This window comes from Neurospora hispaniola (genome assembly GCF_033458365.1).
Source record: "Neurospora hispaniola strain FGSC 10403 chromosome Unknown B0T23scaffold_1, whole genome shotgun sequence".
NCBI classification, from domain to species: domain Eukaryota; kingdom Fungi; phylum Ascomycota; class Sordariomycetes; order Sordariales; family Sordariaceae; genus Neurospora; species Neurospora hispaniola.
In genome coordinates, this window is record NW_026944406.1 from 2839572 (window position 1) to 2862583 (window position 23012).

General features: G+C 52.5%; 10 protein-coding genes across 10 annotated transcripts; 6 read left to right on the forward strand and 4 right to left on the reverse strand.

Moving 5' to 3' along the window:
• Positions 1-2: 2 nt before the first annotated feature.
• B0T23DRAFT_369837 (ribosomal protein L17) lies at positions 3-1498 on the reverse strand. Its single transcript, XM_062836550.1, has 2 exons — positions 891-1498; positions 3-802 (listed from the first exon to the last, which is right to left on the reverse strand). The coding sequence occupies exons 1-2, from the start codon at positions 1104-1106 to the stop codon at positions 437-439; spliced, it is 582 nt and encodes a 193-aa protein (XP_062697031.1). The 5' UTR covers positions 1107-1498; the 3' UTR covers positions 3-436.
• A 144-nt stretch (positions 1499-1642) lies between these two features.
• On the forward strand, positions 1643-3461 carry B0T23DRAFT_409432 (uncharacterized protein). Its single transcript, XM_062839370.1, has 2 exons — positions 1643-1967; positions 2042-3461. Exons 1-2 carry the CDS (start codon positions 1947-1949, stop codon positions 2960-2962), a joined length of 942 nt encoding a protein of 313 aa, XP_062697032.1. The 5' UTR covers positions 1643-1946; the 3' UTR covers positions 2963-3461.
• A 702-nt stretch (positions 3462-4163) lies between these two features.
• Positions 4164-5160, forward strand: B0T23DRAFT_16767 (uncharacterized protein). The gene has a single exon (XM_062832848.1). The coding sequence runs from the start codon at positions 4341-4343 to the stop codon at positions 4866-4868; it is 528 nt and encodes a 175-aa protein (XP_062697033.1). The 5' UTR covers positions 4164-4340; the 3' UTR covers positions 4869-5160.
• Positions 5161-6687, reverse strand: B0T23DRAFT_16766 (uncharacterized protein). The gene has a single exon (XM_062832847.1). The coding sequence runs from the start codon at positions 6371-6373 to the stop codon at positions 5453-5455; it is 921 nt and encodes a 306-aa protein (XP_062697034.1). The 5' UTR covers positions 6374-6687; the 3' UTR covers positions 5161-5452.
• Positions 6688-8005: 1318 nt separating this feature from the next.
• On the forward strand, positions 8006-9477 carry B0T23DRAFT_401014 (uncharacterized protein; the record flags this gene model as incomplete). Its single annotated transcript, XM_062838543.1, has 4 exons — positions 8006-8195; positions 8346-8898; positions 8965-9067; positions 9268-9477. 4 exons carry the CDS (start codon positions 8006-8008, stop codon positions 9475-9477), a joined length of 1056 nt encoding a protein of 351 aa, XP_062697035.1.
• A 303-nt stretch (positions 9478-9780) lies between these two features.
• Positions 9781-10281, reverse strand: B0T23DRAFT_16774 (uncharacterized protein). Its single transcript, XM_062832850.1, has one exon. The coding sequence runs from the start codon at positions 10185-10187 to the stop codon at positions 9861-9863; it is 327 nt and encodes a 108-aa protein (XP_062697036.1). The 5' UTR covers positions 10188-10281; the 3' UTR covers positions 9781-9860.
• Positions 10282-11106: 825 nt separating this feature from the next.
• On the reverse strand, positions 11107-12295 carry B0T23DRAFT_16831 (uncharacterized protein). The gene is made up of 3 exons (XM_062832859.1): positions 11952-12295; positions 11712-11835; positions 11107-11541 (listed from the first exon to the last, which is right to left on the reverse strand). The coding sequence occupies exons 1-3, from the start codon at positions 12101-12103 to the stop codon at positions 11356-11358; spliced, it is 462 nt and encodes a 153-aa protein (XP_062697037.1). The 5' UTR covers positions 12104-12295; the 3' UTR covers positions 11107-11355.
• A 1766-nt stretch (positions 12296-14061) lies between these two features.
• On the forward strand, positions 14062-14351 carry B0T23DRAFT_369843 (uncharacterized protein; the record flags this gene model as incomplete). The annotated part of the gene is made up of 1 exon (XM_062836551.1): positions 14062-14351. A coding segment is annotated over one exon (208 nt), but the record flags the coding sequence as incomplete, so codon positions are not given.
• Positions 14352-15542: 1191 nt separating this feature from the next.
• On the forward strand, positions 15543-17326 carry B0T23DRAFT_16844 (uncharacterized protein). Its single transcript, XM_062832864.1, has one exon. It carries the CDS (start codon positions 15787-15789, stop codon positions 17185-17187), a length of 1401 nt encoding a protein of 466 aa, XP_062697039.1. The 5' UTR covers positions 15543-15786; the 3' UTR covers positions 17188-17326.
• A 1300-nt stretch (positions 17327-18626) lies between these two features.
• Positions 18627-21488, forward strand: B0T23DRAFT_416919 (uncharacterized protein; the record flags this gene model as incomplete). Its single annotated transcript, XM_062839647.1, has 1 exon — positions 18627-21488. One exon carries the CDS (start codon positions 18627-18629, stop codon positions 21486-21488), a length of 2862 nt encoding a protein of 953 aa, XP_062697040.1.
• Between the last annotated feature and the right edge of the window lie 1524 nt (positions 21489-23012).

Here is a 23012-nt window from a genome sequence, read left to right on the forward strand (position 1 = left end):
TCCTGAAAGTCACCAATCCATGTAACGGGGCATATGGTTTGCCAGTCTCCCAAGTCCCATTTTATGTGAAGCCAAAGTGTATCCCAAACCTTGTATATTTACACTCTCTTTTGCTTCTTGTCTCGTGATATTTGTACACTTTGGTTTTCCCCCCTTTTTCCCTACTGAACCGACAGCAGAGTGGTCTGGTTAGTGTGTAGGCTGACTATTTAAAAGCCTTCACATATATAGCGTCTACCCCAAACCACAAAGAGAGGGAGATAACAAACCCCTTTCCTTTCCCATGGCTTCGAAGACGGCAGGTGATGAAGCCTTTTCCCAGCTATTCACGCACACCTGCCTGCCTCTCTCTTTCAGGGGGGAAACCAAACCCTCCATCCTCTCTCATTTTCTCCCGCAACCCCGCTGCACCACAACACCACTCTGCCCCAACCGCTTAACGATCAAGCTTCTTCCACTCCTTGGGATTTATCGCGCCCGCGGTGAACTTCATATCCCTGAGGCTAGCGACCATGTCCTCGAACGCGCGCATGCCATCCTTGCGGAAGCGCGTGACCTTGTCCATGTTCTTCTTGGTCAGGTCCGTGCTCTCCGTCTTTTGCTCGCGGTCGCGCGCCACCGTGGCCGCCGTCATGGCGAAGCGCATGTCCTTGGGCCCATCGACAAGCTCGAGGATGGCAGAGGGCGCTTGCGAGTACTGGTCCTTGGGCTCGGTGCGCAGGACGCGCGTGTAGCCTCCTGGCCGGTTGGCGTAGCGCTCGCGGATCTCGCCGAAGAGTTTGGGGAGGAGCTGGTCGGGGGTCTAGAGAGACGCATAGAAGGAAGGGTATAAATCAGCTGCTGTGCGAATAATATGAGGGACTGAGGCGCTGGGAGCATAATCAACATACGTAGAGAATACCCTGGGCACTGCGCCGTGCTGTTTCGGTGTCGCGCTTGGAGAGGGTGATGAGCTTCTCGGCCAGGCGCTGGGCCTCCTTGGCCTTGGGGTAGGTGGTATGGATGGTCTCGTTCTTGATGAGCGAAGTGACAAGGTTGCGCAGCAGAGCCTGGCGATGCGCTGAGCTACGGCTCAAGTGCCTGTACTTGACGTGGGCGCCGGCCATTGTGTCTGTGGTGTTTTGGTGGAGGAACTAGTCCCTGGTATGGCCTCGAGTTGTGTAAGTCCTGGCGCGCTGTCCCTTGGTCGGGGAGAAGCGCAGTCGCAGGAAGGGAGGTACTTGTGTAGAGAGGCGTGGAGTGGAGGTCCTGTGGTGGCCGGACAGGTCGGTCGTCGTGCAGTCGTCAATCGGGTCGGTCGGTGTGGCTGCCGGAAGACGGAGAAAGAGAGATCTCGAATTGCGAATAGTTCAAGATTCGGGGCTCGGCGCGAACGGGGCAACACCCACTGAATTCGCAGGGTTCCTGGCAGTGGACCGGGTCGCTGTAGCGCGGATGTCGGACACCCCAAGGCGACGTCGAGCGGAGCTTTTGCGGTGCGGGACCCGAAATTTTCTCGGCCCTGGGCCTGTGCTTTTGGGGTCCTGGTCCGCCCGCTACCGCGGGTCTACCGCCGTAAGGTCCGCTAGTGGCCCGCCTAAAAGTGCTGGATCAACAGCGCCAAGGAGATCCACAGCACCTCCGGATCCCGCAACCGGACACTCTCAGTGGCACCACGTCCCGCAGCGGGCGGGATTCGCTAACAGCAACCCACCAGGGGCCGCCTAACGGAAAGTTAGTAACGCCATTCTTTCGTCCCAATTCCCAACTACGTCACCCTTTCTTCCCAATTGTCTTTATCTGCCACGTTCTTCCATTCCAACCACTCACTCAACCACCCTTCGTTCGGTAGAGTCGAGACCTTTGGGTCTGTCTCTATTACGACACTACACTACCTCGAGTAGATCTCACCAAAGTCCCTATACTAAGAACCTGAACCCACCCTCACCCCACGTCCAGTCGCAGCAATGGGTTTCGTAGCCGGCGTTGTATGTCATTGCAACTCCAAAGTAAACAATCACATGTCTAGGCCACCTAGCTAACTATGGCATTTACAAAACAGACCGGCGGCGCAACCCTCACCCTTGGCCTCACCTACCTCGCCATCTCCGCCCACCAGCGCAACCGCACGCACCAATCCGACCTCCTACGCGCGCAGACCCGCTTCGTCAACACGCTCGCCCGCGACACTCTCCCCACCAACCTGCGCACGCGCTACCCCGTCAACGATGAAGACCTAGCCTACTTCCCTCCCCCTCGCTCCGAGCTGGTCGAGCGCGCGCGCCACCGCTTCGTCGAGTCTGTCAAGGACAGGTGGAACCAGGAGATCCAGAACGCGGTGCGGTGGGCGCAGACGAAGGACTGGTCGTCCGTCCGCGAAAAGGCCGAGGACGCTGTTGCCAGTCTGTTCGGCTTCACGATCGATCGCAGCGAGTATGCTGCGGCGAAGGCGAAGGAGGCGGCGAAGGAGGCGGCCAGGATCGCGGCTGAGAGGATGAGGTATGCGGCGGAGGAGGGCAGGGAAACGGGCAAGATCATGGCTAGGGAGGCGCATGTCAGGTCGGAGGAGATGAGGAGGCGGGCGGCCGAAACGGCGAGGTTGTGGAGCCAAGAAGCCCGGGAGGAAATGCAGGTTGCCAAGGGTGTGGCGCAGAGGGTCGCTGAGGAGGTGAGGCACGATGCTGATGTGGTCAGGGGCGTGGTGAACAGCGTCGTCGACAAGGCGGTTGAGAAGGGCCGCCACGGCATCGAGAAGGTGGAGGAGGCGGTGGGCATGGGCAAGGCGGCGGTTGAACTCGCCGAAGAGAAGTTCGAGGCCGCGATGGACCGGAAACTGTTGCACGTGTCGGATATCGACAAGGCGTTGCAGGAGAGGTATACCAAGAGGGAGGACGTCATGAAGAAGAGCGTGCAGGAGGTGTTGGCGGAGAGATATATCCCGATGGACAAGAGGGACAATACCAGGTTACGCAGTCTTATTTAGTGGTTGGGCGTCGGGATACGTTGCAAGGTCATCAGTATATAGACAAAAGAGGCAGCAGCAGTTATGGAAGGGTTTTCAAGAGCGACAAAATAATCATTTCACCAACTCCACACATTCAATGGAGGAAGACATCAACATCCCTAACAGGCAAAAGCAAGAAGAAAAAGCATTATACAACACCAGGTGGTTCACCGGTCATCACCGAGCCGACTACTAGCCTAGCGGTCACTGGCATATCAAGGGAAGAGGGGACGGGATCCCAAGTTTTGGCCCAGTGAATATGGTATACGTCAAGAAGTCTTCATGTCTGCGCGGTGTGAACATGAGAGGGTTTAGTCTTCTATCCAAATAAGTCATGTGTGATCGGTGTCAGAAGGCTTTGTGCTAGATGGTCGTAGTTGTTGGTCATTGTTCTTAGTTTGGTGCCGTGACAAGGGCGCGGTACTATAACTCACAATTCAAGATGTGACGATATGTGTTAGACGAGTATATGTAGAAGGTTTATGAAATCAAATTACGATTAGCCTGTTCTCTTCTCTGCAGAGCAAAAATATGGTAAAGGTCAACATTGCAGGCAAGGCTGAACCATATAGTCAAGAAGGAAGACATGAAACCGCAGCTTTGCTGCCATCGGCGTTATAAGTCTTCAGGCAGTCGAATCGGCTCATCTTACATTTGTGTAAGTCCTCGTCGGGTCTACAAAATTGGTCGTCTAAGTAGTGGCGGGAACAAAAACATTCAGTAGTTCAAGTCCCAAAAGAAAGCGAACTAGAGAACTGCATTAGGCAATGCTTGAGCAATCCGCTTGGTAGCGAGAACGGAACAGTCTAATGAATTTATATTACACTATATGCCTGCATATGGATTGGCAAGTAAGATCCGAGGTCATGGCCCGGCAATCGATTCAGTGGCCCATTCATCTTTATTGACCCAGCCGTGTCTTATCGTGCAAACTCGGTATGGGTGGCCTAAATATTGGTTTTCCAGAATTTCGAGTGCGGTTCTCAGCCAGACGCTCAGCTGATGGCATACACTCTAGTGGCGATGGACTGGTGTTCCATATGATATGGTCAACACCGACTCGTCAAAAAGATGTCTGAAACCCATCGTACTCTCGTCACACAGACTTCGCACTGCTCCGCGTCATTCACACGGGCATAACTAGTAGGTAACCAAATTGATTCACAATCCAGCCACCGGGTGTACTATGTGTCGACGAATCGGACCATCCCCAAAACCCCTTCACCCATCAACCTATGCATAAACTGCCTGGCAACCCTACTTCATCTCTCCTTATCCCAAGATCTTGGATTCATTTGGAAGGGTAGACACAAAGGACGTCGCAGTAGGGTGAACGACGCCGTCTCCTCCTTCCAGAATGCCGTTCGCGTGCCGGGTCCTGAGCTTGACTTGTCTATCCTTCCTCCTCTTCACCACCCTCATAACGGCCGAATTCACCAACTCCTTCACAAGTCTCAGCTACGGCTCAGCCGTCCGATTAACCTGGGACACTACCACCGCTCTCGTACCGCCCGAGTCCTACCCATTGTTCATAACCGCACAGCTCATCGACAATAGCGAGACTGACGATGGCAGTGGAGACACTAGGACGGTGACGGTATATATGATAAATATCACGACGGAAATCGATTCCTCCTCAAATAACGCATTCGAATGGACTGGGATCCCATCGCCCCTTCGCTGGTCACCCGAGGGACTTTACCAGGTTGAACTCCACGGGTCTGCGGATGGGACACCCCTGGCGAAGTCTCCGTTCTTCACACTTGGTCAACCGCCGTATGCTAGCGGGACGGAGGGGAGCAAGCCTTCGACTTCTCCAGGAGATGAGGTATGTTGTCCTGTTCTTCGATTGGCGCCACATCGAAGAGAGAATAGTGCTGACTGAGATTCATCCGTGGAGCAGCCAACCCCCTCTAAAAAACCCGGCAATGAACATCGCTCGGAGGTTAGTAAACGGCTTGCCTTTGGCCTTGGTTTCGCGATCGGTACCCCATTAGTCGTGGGGTTGTCATTGGTGGGCTGCTGTTTGTTGAAGCGTCGGAGAAGGGTATTGTATGAGAAAAGGGAAGAGGAGAGGAGGTTGAGGAGGCGGGACTTTGTCATCCATTGAGCGCATGGAAAAGTCCAAGATTGAAGTCATTAATTATGACAGCCCTTGCCACTATAATGACAGTTTAGTCAATATACGCATGGCCAGAGTTTAGCCAGGGCTCATTGAAACATACCGTAACGCTTGTGGCGGTAAGAATGGCATGTTCACCCAATCCTGAACTTGACCGGAGTTTGTGTTGGGATGGGCGTGTTCCCGGTGCTGGAACAAGACTCCCAGCAGCATTTGTCGTCTTCTTCCGACGATTTGCCTTTAACCCATAGACTAAGCCGCCTTCTCACTCACTCATCTTCCCTTTTCCATCCCTATCTTGTGTCATTGAGCTTATCCCTGGCCTGGTTTTGTTTCGTTGTCGTGACCTATACAGACAGTATTTTCTGAAGATTCTTTTTGTTCTCTTGCTTCATCTTCCTCTTCATGATATGGCTATACGCGCTGCCCATATCACCTTTTGTCCCAGTTTTATACTGCAATGTATCACCTTTGTCTACCCTTTCCCTCCAAAACGCTCTCCACGTCCTCACCATCGTCGCCGAGTCCGCCGAGATCCCCTTCTCAATAGCTGTGGCCTCCTCGACGTCTATGGCATCTTGGCCCGCCGATTCCCAGTCGTGCAGACCGGTGTAGGCCATGTCTTGAGGCACCGAAGCGCGCAGGGCGGCGGAGGTGAGGGTCAGCCTATTTGGTGACGTGGGGGTGTCGTAGGAAGATGGATCGGAATCGTCGCGTGGCCAGGGCCCGTACAGAGGGGACATGCGGATGTGTTCCTTGTGCGGGTACTCGGGGGCGGGGAAGGCTTCAAGGACAAAGGTCTTGGTTACGAGGGCGGTCGGGTCTCGCTCGGGCAGAGTTGGAAGTTTGGATGAGGACGGTGATTGTGGCAGCCGTTGTGGATTGAGGTCTGTTTGCCCGGGCTTAGAGTTTGAATTCGTAATAGTGCCAGTGGCAGCGACGCTAGGTAGTGAGACGGCTGTCGATGTATCGATGGGTGGTGGTAGTCGGATGGAGTCGGGGACACGAGGGTCGAACGAGTTTCGAGCGAGAACATCGAACTGAAGAGGACTTCTTCGAACGATGCTGGCAGCTACGTTCTGGGATGATGCTACGGAGATGAAGGAGGAGGAGTCGTAGAGTTGTTTGAACATCTCAATGTTGCCATGTTGGCTCAGGGCGCGGAGGACAGCGCGTCGCTCCGCCAGATTGGTTGGTGCTGGCTTGACTCGGATGTAGAGAGTCCGGATCTTTGCTGGGCCGGCCGGGAAACGGAATGCTTGGGACATGGTCGTAATGTTGTTGATGATGTTGTTGTTGTTGTTGTTGTTGTTGTTGTTGTTGTTGTGCTCGTCGCCGCCGTCGATATGATATAAGAGGTACGTACCCGCCGTTGACTGAGTCAGTGTTCCTGGACAATCCCAGTCCGTGATGTGGTCAATTGCGGGTTGAGTGGAATCCGTGGCGGGGAGAAGTGGGTAACTCCTGGCAAGAAAGTGCGGAGGAGCCCCACCTGCCCCAGTTTGGGGTTGTCTCTGACCGTGCTCACCGAGGTGAGAGTATACCCACACTCAACGTCGGGTCCTTGAACCGTACTATGGGCCATTCTCCTTTCTCTTCCATATTGTCGTCTCCGATGTACACTACTTGTACGCTCTGCAAGTTTCTAGCACACCCAGATTGGAATGCTTCAACAATAGGCCGACTTGGATGCTCAGCATTCCGCCAGACGAGCATGCATGCAGATATTCCACAATGAATGAATTAGCATGTAACTGCACACCCCACCCCCGACATTAACTTCCATATCATGAACCCGGTGGAAACATAGACGAACCTCCGTCACCCTGGATATATTCTCTAAGATCAGGTGAAGTCATGTCGATGCCACTCAAAATAACTTTCGCGATGTACCACGCTACCACGATGCCCAAAAAGAGCGCAGAGCAGTCCGTGTACGTTCAGATTCATTTTCCAGATCGTCGTGATCCTTAGCCCAGATCAACGGTTGCATGACGATCATTGACATTGAAATCATATACTGAACCGATCAATCACAACAACTTGTTTTTTTTTTCTCTTTTTCTGTCTATTTTGTTTTTGTCCCTGGCACCATCAGAAAACCGACATAAAAAGTCCGCTCAACACGGAACCCCAAAGCATGAATATTACTTTGCTAGCTTACTTCTGCGAACCCTCTTGAGGAAATGTCTTGGAAACACCCAAAGCTGCTTATAGCTACCTGATCTGGGCAGTCACCATCTTATTCAATCCAGTATCATTGCGAGTTGTCACATATGCAGTTACAGATGTCCTGCAGATCATTGAAAACCCTCACCAATCGTTAAAATACTCAGATCCAAAACTGCCAAGGTGCATGAAACCCAACCAATGAAGAAAGAAACGATGAGAGCTGTGACATGCCTCACAACGATCCGAGCAGTCTGCCTAATCGGTGCTGATGCAGGACCTATGAGGCAGGGCAGTAAGCTGGTGGGGCAAGGCAGACACATGGCGAAAAGAATGTCCACAAGCGCTTCCGTGATTCCATCGTCGTGATAACCTGTGGAATAACCCCTACCCATCTCGCATCCTGTGTCTCCAACTTTCGGGAAAACACCATCGGAAAAATTTACTGTATGCTACAGTGCCGGGCATGACATAGCATATATCGCTGCACATCGATCGTACTGGCACAGGGGCACATACTTAATGCCAGATTTGGTATGCCATGCGAATGGCAGACTTCGTAAGAAATTTGAAGTGTTGGAAAAAGGAAACCTTCAAAAAGGTAAACTCGAGAAATTGTGTACTCGGGGGGCTTTTTTTTTTTTTTTTTTTTTTTTTTTTTTTTTTTTTTGTAAATGAACTGCTATTCAAATCATGGTTCCAATACTTCGCGCTCAACTTTCACTAACACGATGAGGACGAATAGGGAATTCAGAAGGAAGAAGAGAAACGAACAGGATGATACGGGGACAACGGAAGTTACCTCAAGGGAGGACACTCTTCCAGCGGAAAACAGTCTTCCAGCGGAGAAACGTATCTCAGAGTCAGCGGGGGACACCTCGAAGCCCCAGTCTGTGGAAATCATGTGGCCGGCCTTTGACCGTCCTTGTCGTGCTTATTCTAGGGTTCTCCCGTGTGAATCGAATCCCACGGTCTGCGGAATCCTCTGCGAGAGGATCAGAGTCACCGTTGACGGCGGCGGCGGCGGCAACGGCCACCGACAGCAACAACGACAACACGGACAATCCTCAGATCCGGCAACAACTTCAAGGCCAACAAAAGTCTTCTTCCTCCACAATCGGGTTTACTGCGATTGCTCGGAATACTTCAGCACCTCCCTCAGCCCACGTAATCGCGATGTCTTCGTTGAGGCCCAAACAGGCCACGTTGTCTTCAACGGCAACTATGATGACGACGATGACGACGATGACGACGACGACGAACCAGACGACTTTTACCGCTGGGCCGTCTGGCTCTATGTTTTCAGTGGCTGCAAGCTCTCTCCTGTTTACGAGTTCCAGCACGATCACCGGTGTAGGCCTTCGAGGCCGAAGTCCGGTAGGACTGCCTCGGGGTCCTCGAAGTCGGCTACTGGGGCCGGGAAATATGGGGCCGGGGAATACCTCTACGTCTCCCATAAACCCTACGGATTGCCCCAGCCCCCTCTTTGCAAGTCCCTCTCCAATCGCATCGCAGAAGAAGGAGAAGGAGAAGGAGACTATACCCGCTATGGCGACCTCGAGGATGAAAGAAGACGCCGCAACTGCTACGGAAATGGGGGAAATTTGTCGTCAAAGAGTACGGGGTAGTTCTGCGCCAGGGATAACGGCGGCGGCAGTGGAGAAGAGCCCAACCGGATCAACCCCGTCAGCAACCCCAACGCGCCCCTAGAAGCAGCAGCCACTTACAAGTTCGGATACCGCCTTCTGTCGCGAGAGTACTGGCTATTTGCTCTCGCCCACTTCATTCAGCACGTTGACCTGCTCATGGACGAGTACAAGGACGACCTCAGGATTCTGCTGTACAATTCATTTCCCGTGGGAAGCGAAGCTCATCGGTTCTTGAGTGTGTGGGTTGCTTGACTGGCATTAATAGAGTGCCTACCCCTTAACGACCGGTTTGATCCTTCTGTTGTCGAATACGAGGAAGGTGATTGCACAATCACCGAGGGTAGCTGGCCCCAGCCCTCATACTTGTCTTTGCCGCGGACAGCTTAACTCAAGATAAGCATTATCCGATTGAGCTCCATGGCAAAATTATCGAAATAGTTTGCCGTTCAGGCGCCTTTAGTGGCGTGGTACCGGTACCTGAGGTGGGAATGGTTAACAGGGTTGACGATGCTGCTCGAAATACCAAAAGCGTGCCGGTAATCTCTGTGGGTTAAGCACTCTTTCGACAAGGCTCATGCGGAGGTCAATGTCAAACCAGACCGTGCAGAGAAGAGGTCGCGCTTCAGATCTTTCAGTTACTGTTCGTCGGATCTCTCTTTTAGGTGCTGATGACCACAAAGCACGATGGATATCCGTCAGTAGTAAGCTAGAAGAATGCCGGCTGGGGATACCGGCACCACGCCCGGGACGTGAAAACTTCGTGAGAGAAGGGATCATCCGGCAATCTGGAAATGGGAGAGCCTGCTCTGGTCGTCGTATCTAACTCTGTGGGTAAGTTCTCTGCCCCGGAATGCTTACACCGGTAGTGCAAAAAAGGAAAAAGAAATAAAGAGACACAAAGAGGATCTAGTCAAGCATAAACTGATCAAGATCATCATCAAAAACCACGGAAGATGCCGCCTCCTCTCTCCGCATACATGTCTACAGCACTGGATATAGGTTCCGGTGATTGACCTGGGGTGGGATGCAACAGCCGCTTGTGTGAAGCTCTTTGTCCTTGAAAGCTTGCCGGTTCCTGAGAGGAGAAAGGACTCAGCTCTCTACTCTGGCACAACAAAACCCAAACAAGGCCGCGGAAAGCCCGAAGTGGGAACAAAGAAAATTGCTCCAGGATGTCTAAGACTTCATAGGGTGATTTCGCCAGACGGAAACCAAGGACTTTCCCCGTCTTGTCCACATCGCCCATATCGTCCATCGCGCCCATCTGGGGCCCGTCTCGGACGGGAATCTCGATGTTGCCGAGAGACGGGCGGACGGATGAACGGACGGACGGACGGACGGGAATAGCTGGCCCATTATCTCTTATTTTGAGCTACCCAGTAGACAATTGCGACATTTGTTGTCGTTCGTCTTTGTCGTTGCCGAGATCCTCCTGTGTGTCTCAGCCGATGAATGCCATTTCCGTTTGTCCTATTAGCCCTTCCCGACTGGCATTGTCGCTTTGACAGGCACAGAATAGGCAACCCACTATCCCATCGTCGATGGCCCAGAATCTGGGTGATTTTGTTCGCCCCCAGAATGACTGGGAGTGTGGCACATCCCCTCCTTTTATCATCTACCACCTTACGCGTTGAACCATCAAGGCAGCAGTTCGATATTACGACATTAGCTGAACGGTGTCTGAATTGTTCGGATGAATTGATCGGATGTAACGTGTCAAGGGTGAAGTGACATGATTGTCGAGCGCCAAACCAGTGCGGCCAGGGACCCAGGATCGATTGGGACTGTAGAGTCGGTAGCGATGTGAATGGCAGGGACTAGGCTAGGGCCTTGGGACGGTAGGGCTAATAACTAAGTATGATGAGTATGACCGACTGCCGACTTTGCGCCAAACTTGAAGAGGTTGAGGGACATGGGGGCCTTTGAGAAGAACAGCAGTTATTGAGTCTTTGAACATTACACTATTATTATGCTTTTGCCACAACAGCAGCTGGATGAATGGATCGGTGTTGTGCCATGCTATGGCATGTCATTTCGTGTCACTCACACCAGTGCGGTCATCGGTTGGATGGTTTTGGTTTCGTATGCGACAGTGATCCTAAGCAGGGACTGAGAGTTTGAGTACTCGTACCGGCCAAGGCACGCTCGGCAAGCTGCGAGAGTTCGGCGGAGATAAATAGCAAGGTGATCAGAGATGTGTCTGATGAAGAGATGATTATGGTGATAGCTTTGCGCAGAGCCTTTTTTCGCGGAAGCTTCCCTTCCACTTCACGGGAGACGGCCACCTGGTTGTTCTTGCCGTCATGATCTCATGTGAGAATGTCTGAAGAAAGATCACCGACCGGGGTTCCTGTCGTCTAAGGCAGTAGAGATACACTAATACTGGACGATAATGTGGGGCTGATAGGAAATCGCACCTTCCGTCCCGTCCATCAACATCGGAAGAAACTTGAAAACGCAGCAGCCCCTTCAGTCTTGTCCATCCTCTCTTTCCCCGTGAGACCCGTCGATAAACTCGGGGGGTGCAACTCAATTCTTAACTCCTTCCACTTGGACATCGATCCTGAAGTTCGCTTGCGCAATGATCGAGTTCTCGACTCCTCTTCGAATTTGATGTACTGCACATGAACGATGACGCCGGGGTTAGGTTATGCTTGGCATACTCACAGCTCAGCGTGATGCTAGGAAAACGTGTAAACACAAAAACCTCCCATTGGCGTACGCTAACACAAATCGAACCAACCCATGAACTGACGGGTCGGCGACTTCTTCTTCGCTACCTACATACGTGATGCTTTGCCGTCCACAGCGTAGGAGCGTAGTAGTAGATAGCGCTTGCGTAAGAAGAGTGAGTCAAAGAGACCCTGGAATAGTGAAGATCCCGGTGATGTTCGCTGGCTTGATGGTGCAAGCTGAGGGGTCCGTTGATCATCAGTCAGCTGAAGATATGAGGTCACACCTGTGGCATTTCATATTACAGAAATAGCTTGGGGAAATTGAACGTGAACGGGGCTGGGGGCTATCCTACCAGGTTAGAAAGCCAAGGGGATTCACATTTGTTGACAAATTGATGTGTTTAGGATGATGATGGTTCGTTATGGTTTTGGTATCGCTCAACCCAAAACTGAAAGAGTAGAATAAGTGTACCATGTACGTGAGAACAGTGGTCATCATGCTCATCCCACAGTGCAAGAGAGTCTTCGAATCTATACTCTCGCCCTGAGCAGCACAAACACAATCATTCGATCCTGAAATCAGGGCTTATGATTACTGTACCCTCCCGCCTAGCAGTCGTCGTCAGGGTCGAGCAACAGCGCCGACTAAACAGGAGCTCCGGCCGGCTATTCAGTGACCCCCCTTGCTTACACTCTGGTGACAAACAAAAGAAAGAAAGAAAGAAACTGATGCCTAGCCAGATTTGCGGTTTGCCCAGAAGCGAGTCCAGTGATAGACGACCAAGTTGGAACGGCCCAAGCGATCAACCGAAACACATGTAGTGTACTGGAAGTGGTGAAACAGTGGAAAACCGTTGGCTGAGCGTTGGCCCGGCGGTTTGGTCACCAGTTCATGGCCTGTGGATTTCGTGGAGTGTGGGTGGGTGGTGTTTGGGATTTTGTGGGATTGCGGAGTTCGTTACAGTGTTTCCAGGGCGGTGGTTCATCAATTCGATGTCGATCGTCATGACTTTTGGTAATCCACAGATGTGATGTCTTTGAGGGAAGATTTGGATGTTCACACAGCCATGATAAGATGTCTTAGCCGCCTCTCTTATCTCGGAGAAAGATAGCCGTAACTGAAAACTTCCTTGTGGTCCCTTGGCCATTCAATCAAGCTCTTCGGCTTCATCGGGCTTTATAGTAAATGCTTGTTTCATGTGTGAAGGACGGACAAGGGGGGGCAAATGCACAAAGCCGACCGTTGGGACGAAGCTGGAAAATCCCAGGGCACTCAATGAACGAAGAAGGAGGAGGAGACACAGCATCACTCACGACCCCTTGATTGTCAACCACTGCACCCGTCAACATGGCCCGGAAACACGGCCAGATGCATATGTAGCGACGGGAAGGTCGTAGAGATGCATGGCCAAAACACCCGCACACCCAAGAATTTGGGCGTGGACAAGGTAAAAAACGCCACTAGACTAACGCACACATGGCCTGATGTCGTCCATGTTCGCCATGCTGACTTGCCCTAGGGTTTGCCATCCCGCAAGCCTCACGAGCCATGACAGATAATCGATGAGGGAGAGATTCTCATACAAATAGACGGCGAATCATAGAGGTGATATCGGCCTGTTTGGGCAAAGAATGGCCGGGCGAGGTTGAAGTGCTGGCTGAAGTACTGTAGACTAGTGAAGGGTGGGCGCCCACTTTTTACACATTTCGAAAAGTTGACGGGAAGAACGGTGAAGAGGAGGAGTATAAAGCGGAAAGAATCGGTGAACGTGTTGTGCATCGAATCATCTCTTGATGGAACTAGGAAATGAAGTTGAAACACGGCACCACACCGTGACAAACTTGCTGATAGGGTGCGTCGGTTCTTGTGGTGCCGCTTATCGTGCTCTCGCGTCGAGGTTCAGGTCCAGTCCCAAGGAGATGGTACGGTTGGAGACATTCCTGACATCGATTCTGGGCACCACGGCAGCAAGCAGTGTGCAGAGGACAGGAATTGAACGACGAGAAGGGTTGTTCCTCGATCCGATCATCCGTGCGGGTGCGAAAATCCCCTCCCCTCACAAGAGTTTGCGGGTTCACCCTTGTGTGGTGGTGATGGACCAATGGCTTTGCGCTTCACGCCGCTGGTGGGCGCGGAGCGATGCAACGTAGCAAGGAAGGTCAGCTGGGCGAATGACAGGAGTGCATGAGCAGCCCATTTGGGTCAAGACCGGGAAAGAAGGGTGAAATTACCAATATTAGCCCAGGGTTAGCTAGGGGGGTGGCTCAGGGTTATAGCGGTCGCACGACTTGATCCCCAGCGTCGGCAGGTGCCTCATTGTCCCCTTGATCTTCGCTACCCAACCGCCCGGAGCAAAGTGTCAGATTTTTCTAGCGCAGGCTCGAGACTTCAGTCGTTTGGTGGACTGCCCAGAATGATGTGACCAAGGAGGCCTGCCACCATTCATTGCCATCAACAGGGCAGATGAAGAACCACCACCACCACCACCACCTCAAGCCCAAACCCATTATCTCCCAAGTTGACGAATCGATGGTCCTCGAGGACGGTGACGGTAGCCGTTTGGTTAGATGGACGGGATTTGACACCGTGTGTCTGGGACGCCCCACGCTCCCGTTGTTCCCACGCCGGGTCGGCCACCGAAAAGATCAGGATGCTGACAGTGCGAAGTAACGCGAGGGCAGCCAGTCATTGGGCGAGCTGGTCCCCGACGGCTTGGTTCGCCCGCAAAGGAGCCGGCTCCAGCACAGAGTCGAGTCGCGCAACAGCGTGTTCCGTGACAAGAATCTGGCATTTGACTGGCATTTGCGGAGGGAGGGTGGAGTCGACAATGAGTGGCCACCCAGCACGGCGGCAGCCAGATGGATGGGGTCCCTGACCCTCGTGCCGTCTCCACCACAGCCAACCACAGAGCGAACCAGCTTTCCAAGACACGGTCCCAGTCCAAGGGAACGGGGGGAGCCCAAGGAGAGTCGAACGGGGCAGACTCGACGAGCTAGCGAGGGACGGGACCGGGAACTGGGTCTCTGGGAATTCATCATCATTTCAATACATATCGAAATGTCCATTTCCATCATCACGCTTCCGTCGCTGGTCAGTGAAGAACCGCCTTGTCAACAACTCATCACACATTAGTCGATTACATAGTCCGTGGACAGTCCGTGGACATAATGTGTAAAGGACAGGGTCGAGGAAATCAGGCGGTCGTCGTTAGCCAGCCAGTCGGACTGTGGTGCCGCTAGATCCAGAGACGAGATACAAGTCCAGTGAGCGGGTGTGATGTGGGTGGTGGATGATAGCCAGCTGCATGCAGGATCCAACCTTTTTCTGAACCCGACAGGCCGTGACACTTTCACAGATGCAGCTAGAGGCTTTTTCACAACCTGGCTTGATGTTGGATGAGTGAATGACTGACTGGCTTTTGTGACGGATGCCCATTTTGTCCTTTCCTTCCTCCCGGTCGTTTCCCTCTCCCCTCCCCGTTCAGCTTGTTCCTCCTTTTTTCCCATTTCCCAAGCAAAACCTGACATGCGGAACACCACATACAACGAAACGTCAATCAATCAATTCCCGGTGCCACCCCCAACAACACGGCACCCAACACATCGACACTGCATAGTACCAAGACGTGCCCTGTTGCCATTTGCAGCTTTTCGATTGGCGCTTGGGGCCAGTTCCTGCTTGGGTCTACTGGCTCACTGAGTGGCCAACTGCTGGGTCTACACTAACGGCCGACATTGTCCCATCGCTACCGACAACTCGGATTTGTCCCGGCGCTTTGGCTCAGGTCCAGAGGAGAGGTCCTTCCTTACCTACCTTCTCGCTCCTCAACAAAGCTCCACGCAAATCAAACTGGGGAAAACTCCCGGTCTCTCTATCTACCTACCTACCCACTTACCTACCTATCTACCTCTACCTACACACATGTCTCGATAGCAAAGGCATTCAGTCACAACTACCGCCCTTGTCTCTTTCGCACCCATTTGCCCTCTTACAAACAAACATACACCGACACAACACACAAGTACCAGCTCCCGTCCGTCTACTGTTTCACTGCCCATTGACAGTACCGGCCGGGCGACTCGACCTTTAGTTCATTTGCTTGCGACGAGACCCGACATCTCGCCACTCCAACCCATCCAGCTGGGTCGGCAGCTTCCCATCCAACACCATAGTCTATTCGACAAACCATGTTTGATCCCAATTACTCGATGGAGGATCAAGGGCAGCCAGTTGCCGCCGAGCAGCCGGCTAACACGCGCGATGATGATAATCACACAGCCCCCGATGTCGATGGCTTCCTTCTAGACGGAATCCCAATCGGCCATCATGTGAGGATGCAAGAGCAATTACGCAGCCAGCAACGCAACTATGTACGGCGTCACCACGTTGCACGGCGACGACAGCGACCGCCGTCGCACCACAAGGTTCAGAAACGGCCTTCATTAACCTCGACCCCATCGACATCGTGGTCCATGACAAGCGCGGCAAGAACAACATCAGCGACGTCAACAGCTTCAGCACCTGCATCCACATCCGCATCCGCATCCACAGCAGCTCCAGTGCCTTCGTTCCAACCTTCGCCGCTAGCGACAGAACCGGCTCCACAATCCGCATCTCCATCTGCTCGGCATGTCGTCGACAAGCTGGCACACGAGCTCAGCGTCCAAAACCTGCAACGGGAGGCTCTTCAACTGGAGGCCAAATCCCTTGTGCAACAGCAACAGCAGCAACAACCGTCCCAGGAGCAGGAGCAGCAGCAGGAGCCCTTGTCACCGCCGACTGCCATGTCGCTGGTACCCGATCCCGCTACCACCACTACTGCCGATCATCAATCCTGGGCGGGAATCGACAGCCTTGAGGTGGATGACGGGATTGAAATGGATGATGCATTCGACCTCGAAGACGCGAACCTCAAATCTCTACTTCCTCCTTCCTTCCGCAAGAATGATTACTCTTCCAGTGCCACATCCTCGACGCTAAATGCGTCGTCATCGTCGTCAGGAAACACCCTGGAGAGTAGGCGACAGCGACCCGAAAAGAGGCAATCAGAACATAAAGCCCATACACAATCGCGGAGCATTCAGGCCCTGGTGGAGGAAATGGTCGAAACTGGTACCCAGTGTAACGTTCGAGGTGCTCCTCTTCCAGCGCCTTCAGCACCCGTTCTATCGAAACTAGACGACTTGAACGTCGACCACGGTTTTGATTTTGCATCAATGGAGTTGGAGGTCGACGAGCGCTACCGTGACGGAACCGTTGATGTGATGGAGGAAGAACGGGCACTGCTCGAGTCGATACAAGTACGGCGCGCCGGTAGTGGGTCGGCGGGTATCCGGAAACACATGGTCGAGGGGAGTCTCCCTCTCCATTACCAGTTGTCGGCCGAGGCAGCCATGCGATGCGCAACTGTGGTACGGAGTCGGCCCCGAATGCGCAGGCGGAAAGAGCACGGAACAGGCAGTGTGACCTCGTCGGTTGCGTACTCGACCAACTCGTCTCCCATGGCACAGCCTGTACAACCCTCGGAACAACTGCCATCACGATACGTGCCAGCGATACCATCATCGTCATATCGCACGCCGCCATGATGGCTATAGGCGTATAGATTGACTATTGTAAGGGCGTGAGAGATTTTTTATTGTTTATACCCCAATTCTACGAACGCATGGGTCAAGTTTGGAGTCAATTCTTTTTTGGAGCATTTCAAGGAGTTTAGCTGGGATCCCATTCTTCAATGTCAGGCACACTGCAGGACGAACATAAAAGCGGGAACCATTTTCATGCTTTTCAATCACGATTTGTGGAATTCAGGATCGTGCAGCTACGAGGGTATTGATGGGTTTGCTCAAGGGTATGCGACATTCATTAAAATTGACTGGGGGGGATTGGGACGGTCATTTTGGTCGGGGTTCGGCACCCTGGGGACGCAAAAACTTTCCTGAATAACAGACCGTCATTATACATAACGGCTCGAGCATGGCGGACGAGTTTATTTTGGGGGAATTTCGTTGAAGAACAAGGGGCATCTATGTGCATGAAATGCTCCAGATTGGGGACATAACGGGATTGTTTCGCACAATCGTCAGACGGGCGCTCACAGCTTCTATTCCTTTGTCGATAGACGGGTACAAATAGGTAGCTCATCCCTTGGGGTGCATCGATAAATGACAAGTGATTACACACCGTCCCGTAATTCGGGGGCCCATGTGACAAAACAAACTTGGTGTGCGCCTTTTCCTCCCTGTATTGGGAATAAGACCCTGCTGACGACTAGGCATGATCGGTGGCAGTACACTTGCGCAAGAGGCTCTCTCTCATCTGTTGCCGATGACAACCTCAATCAGCACAGTATAAACAGGGAGGATCGGGGAAGGAACACAACCATGTTGCTATTTGTACAAGGAACGACAATGCTTTACCCTGTCTCAGTCTACACCCAACGGCACATTCCAGACCTCGGTGTGGGGCGGTGCTCTTTGTATCAAGGCGAGCTAGAAGGACGTCGCCCTCTGGACTCCCTCGACTCTGCTGAAAGTTTGACAAAGAAAGGGATTCGTTTTCTTTATGATCCTGGTGTGTTTGCCCCGAGCTCCCTCCTAGCTATACCATGTCATCGAAGAATCGTGCCCACCATGTCCTCTTCGGTAAGATCTCGAGAGGAATTGGAATGGATCGCACCAGCATTCCTCGCCCCTGCAAGCTCGCATACAAATGTCTAGCACATGCCTCTCACTCTTCAATCTTACATGAAATTTTGGCTTCATATCTTCTCGTTGCCGGGGCAAACTGGTTTTGTTGACTTTTCGGCCAGTGCAGACATCTCCTTATGCTTCCTGCTTCTCAGTCAACAACTTCTTCGCCATGGTTTGCATCGACAGCATAACAAAAAACATCCCGTCACCAACAAGGCTATTATCAAACACACCGCCCACATTCGGTTGGAAAACCATATAGCAGCATACAAGCTTCATATGAGCCGACCCTATAGCAGCAACAGCAACAGCAGTAGCAGCAGCACCCACCAACAATGGCTAGCGTCCAAGGGATGTCCTTCGCGGTTGGCGATTTACCCCTCGGCGAGAACAAAGGAGGCGACAACGCCTTCTGTTGGCAGGACGCAGTGACGGACGACGTGGGATCGGCAGATTTCTTTGACCAGTTTGTGGTGCTGGACGACCATAGCCCGGACCATTCACCCTCTCCACCTTTTTCGGGCGAAGAAGGAGGAGCAGAAGGAGGAGGAGGCGACGGGAGATTTGAGAACATGTGCCGAGAAGCTCACGAATCTTCCTTGTCGCCCCCTCTCACCTCACTGAGCTGCCCTCCTTTTGATCACCATCGCTCTGCCGAGCAATCGTTAGGCGTAGGGGACCACGGCCGAGCGAGTAGCGCTGCTAATAATTCGGCTTCTGGACGTCTCGCTCGCTTTTCTTCCACCAGTTTCCCACTGCAGCACCGTCAAGTCCGAGCAGGATCGCACGTTGATCTCAGCAACATGGATTGTCAGTACAGTCAACAACACCAACTCCTTGTAGCCGGACAAAGAGAACTTTCTTCCATCCTCGGCACCAGTTACCAGGAAGGACCGGGCTCCGGTGGTTCCATCTCCGACTCGGAGCTGCGGAGACTCGAGGGTTTGACGGTGAACGGCAGTAGCTCACCACGCATACATCTTCCACCATCGTCTGCATCGGTCCCTCCTTCACCACACCTTCAGCCTGGGTCAGCCTCGACCAGCCCGCGCAAGTCCCGGCTGGAGGCTTTTTACACAAAACTCAGACACAAGGCGGCTAATCTACATGGCAACAAGCAAAAACAGCATCCTGCCACAACAGCAGTGCCAGCAGTAACTTCATCAACACCCTCCACTATGGGCACGTCACCAAACAAGATGACGGCTCGTCCAAGACCACACAACCTCAGTCTTGTAAGGCCGGAGATGCCGCTGTCCCCACCGTTAACGGGACAGATGGCTTCTGAGCAAAACAGTAACAACGACAGCAGCCATGCGCACCTGTTCAACACGAACTTTATAGACGATCCGTTCATGGACATCTCCTCTAACCTGTCCCTACCGATGCACACTCCAATTCAGACACCTCATCAGCAACACCAAAGTATCCCGGCCCCCGTCACGACCGCCGCTGATAATTCGTGGCAATTCAGCGTCAGTGGACCACCACCGACTACGCCTGCTAACCCATCAACTTTACACGCCGTCGGTGGTGTATCGTCTTCAGCCTGCGACTTGCACCCCGTCTACATCAGCACCCTCAATGACAGCAACTGGTGGGACCAAGCCATAGAAGATGCCATGGATACCGATCCTGACCCATCATCCTCCTTTCACATGGATACCAATGCCTCCAACACCCGCGAGGCTACATTGAATTTACAAATGGCTCTCCAGCAGCTTCACGACCAGGGAGGCCTCGATGACCATCATTTCGGACTAGACGCAGCAGGGCTCGTGCTTCACATGCCACAACCTACTACGTCTCGAGTTTCTGGTGGAAATTTACTGCATCACAACCAACAGCAGCAGCAACAACCAAACCAATCTCAAGCGCAAGCTCAAGCATACGCAGCCGCTCAGCTCATGCTAGCACAACAGCAATATATTTCCAACGGCGGTGGCAATCCCGAAGGCCTGCCTTCGCAGTCTTCCTCGTCAACCAGTGCGACCACCGCCGCCGGCGGCGGCGGCAGGTCCCGAAGACCTAAACCCCGTGCTCCCAGCTCGGGCGCTTCACGACTTCCCTCCTACCAGACCTCCCCACGCAAGGTTCGCGCCGTTAGCCGCTCATCGCGGGAATCGAGTCCTACCAGAGGCGGTCAACAGCCCAACTCGGGCAGCTTAGCAGTTGCAGGCGCTGATTCGGCCAGCGGCAGCGGCCGTCAACGCCTCCATCGTCGGAGTGCTTCGATGCAAAACATCAACCACCATTCCACAACAACAACGAGTGCTGCTGGAGTAGGATTGGGACTCATGTCCCCTGCCGCGGTTCGCAAGCGCAAGTCCTTTACCGGTCGAGGACACGCTTCATCAGCCTCCATGTCCGGATCGAGACTGTCGCACGCCGCGTCGCATGGAGACCTGGGGGCTTCAGCGAGTGCGTTCGCTGCGGCTATCGGCGCTAGTGGACACCGGGTTGTTCCTGAGGGTTCTGGTACCGGAAGCAGCCGTAGTAGGGGTCTGACCAGCTCGGCATCTACCTCTTCACTACCCAACAGCTCTGGACGGTTTACACCATTGAACATGAACATGAACATGAACATGAATGGTGGCTTCCATCCTCACCACAGGGGGGTTATGGGATACCCGCCAATGCCACCTTTGCCTGCCCACCTCCTGGCCCACCACGGCCCAGGGGCATCATCGCTTTCTCCTCCTCCTCCTCACCACCACCACCCCTCTAAATCCTTTTCTTTACACCCATCTTCTTCTTCTCGACACTCCCCCTCCAAATCCAAACCTCGCTCCTCCTCCCACAGCAAAGTCTCACCCTCCTCCTCCTCCTCCTCTGGCGGCGGCGGCGGTGGCGGTAGCGGTAGCGGAGGAGGAGGAGGAGGAGGAGGAGGAATAGGTTTCGTCAACTTCACTCCCCTGGACCACCACACTCTGATGTCGGGCGTCGCTCCCTCGGGCTCTTCGAAAACCAAAGCACGGAGGGAACGAGAGGCAGCGGAGCAGAGAAGAAAATTATCCGAGGCCATGGTCAAGGTTGTTGAGGCTGCCGGGGGAGATGTTAGGAAGCTGGGGGAGCTGGGGGAGTTGCATGTTGGGGAGTTGCCGGTGGGGCTGGGCGAGTTTCAAGAAGTTGCTACTGGGCAGGGCTCAGGAGGGGGGAGCTTTAGGGAGGCGACGAGATATGGGAATGGGAATTAGAGAAATTATCCAAAAATTGGAGAAAAGGGAATCAGGGTTTCATTCTAGGGGCTTAAAACGGGGAGGAGATGCTTTTGGTGTGAGAAGCTTGTATTGCATGACGATGTTGATGAGTTGATGCCCCCGTGATGCTCCGAGTGAGTAAGCAAAGGGACATGATTGAGATGAGACGATGCGATGATGCTATGATGGTATTGAGTACCTCTTTTCCATTCGTTTGAAGCTTCTTCTATTATTACCTACAAGTTGTCATTTATTTTCCTTGTCCCCTTCGTTTTGGAAAAAAGGTTCTGGGAATTAGTCTTTCTCTGCTTGTACGTCCAATAACTGTTCAAATCCAACCTTTGTTCACTTGTCCTTTGCAATTTGCTGAATCTCTTTGAGGTGGCATCTTCAGAGTTTCTTGTGAGATTGTTTCGTCTAACTTTGATCTGCCGTAGTCATCCCTCAGTTGATTTTTGTTCTTTTCCCCAAGTCAACGTGCTTATACTATGGCAGTGTTGGATATGCTTCAAGGAAAAATAAATCGCATGACGAAGCGAATCACCTGTTTTTAGAACAGCAGAAGAGACGTCCACACGGACCTGAAAGAGGTGGTATGCTAATTGCTTTGGGAAACACACGGTTAAAGTTGAATGAATGGACGATGACCAAGAGTTACCGCAGACTTATCAAATCTTGGACAATGGAAGATACTCGCACACTGTGACTTGGTTCACAGCTTTTGAATACCCCAGTCTCTTTCTTCTTCTTCTTCTTCTTCTTCTTCTTCTTCTTCTTCTTCTTCTTCTTCTTCTTCTTCTTCTCTTTGTTTTTCCGTTTTTCTTTTTTTTCTTCTATCGTTTGAAGTGGAAGAAAACAAAAGTTGATTATCTGGCTTCCGTTATCTAGGTCATTGATACTGACAGAGTCTAGTTTCTGTAGTACTTGATTGATCCTAGATATTCAGTGTTACCGTGTTTCTTGTATCTTGTTGCTTGAGCGTTTCTTGTTTATAGAACCGGATCCAAATTCATAATTTGTTTTCCTTCCGCCCGCTGGTCCCGAAGACTGAGAATTGATACGCAGTGACAAATCCTTGTTTCGGCAAACAACGTCAAGGTCAACTTGACTGAACATGTCTTGTTCTGTTCTTGTTGATATAGACGATCCGTCTCTTATGTCCTGCTAAAGACCGAGCACTGCCTCACAGTTCTCCCGACTTCCGAGATCAAATGCTCCCAAAAAATGGCAATGGTTGGGGATGGAGGTCATGTACTTGATTGGCTGTAAATCACGCGCGGGAATATGGTGCAAATTGAGAAAAGTACCGTAGTGGTGGGTCTGGTGGGCAGTGAGCAGTGGGCAGTGTTGACTATCTCGTCGTTCCGTTTCTCTGCTCTTGTTGTTGATCTACTTCTGGGTTGAGGTTAGAGAGAAAAAGAGCCGCATGTCCGAGGGATATCCGTCAGTTTATATCAGTTCGTGATGGTTGTGACGCTGAAGTCGGTTTAAAAGTCCGCTATTATGAACCAGGGTAGACAA

Coding starts and splice junctions, on each gene's coding strand:
- B0T23DRAFT_369837 (XM_062836550.1), bottom strand. CDS start 1,106: ATGGCCGGCGCCCACGTCAAGTACAGGCACTTGAGCCGTAGCTCAGCG. Junction 803..890: donor GTGCCCAGGGTATTCTCTAC/GTATGTTGATTA, acceptor GCGTCTCTCTAG/ACCCCCGACCAGCTCCTCCC.
- B0T23DRAFT_409432 (XM_062839370.1), top strand. CDS start 1,947: ATGGGTTTCGTAGCCGGCGTT. Junction 1,968..2,041: donor TGGGTTTCGTAGCCGGCGTT/GTATGTCATTGC, acceptor TTTACAAAACAG/ACCGGCGGCGCAACCCTCAC.
- B0T23DRAFT_16767 (XM_062832848.1), top strand. CDS start 4,341: ATGCCGTTCGCGTGCCGGGTCCTGAGCTTGACTTGTCTATCCTTCCTC.
- B0T23DRAFT_16766 (XM_062832847.1), bottom strand. CDS start 6,373: ATGTCCCAAGCATTCCGTTTCCCGGCCGGCCCAGCAAAGATCCGGACT.
- B0T23DRAFT_16774 (XM_062832850.1), bottom strand. CDS start 10,187: ATGGGCGCGATGGACGATATGGGCGATGTGGACAAGACGGGGAAAGTC.
- B0T23DRAFT_16831 (XM_062832859.1), bottom strand. CDS start 12,103: ATGAGCATGATGACCACTGTTCTCACGTACATGGTACACTTATTCTAC. Junction 11,836..11,951: donor CCCCTTGGCTTTCTAACCTG/GTAGGATAGCCC, acceptor CGGACCCCTCAG/CTTGCACCATCAAGCCAGCG. Junction 11,542..11,711: donor TGTGGACGGCAAAGCATCAC/GTATGTAGGTAG, acceptor GTTCATGTGCAG/TACATCAAATTCGAAGAGGA.
- B0T23DRAFT_16844 (XM_062832864.1), top strand. CDS start 15,787: ATGTTTGATCCCAATTACTCGATGGAGGATCAAGGGCAGCCAGTTGCC.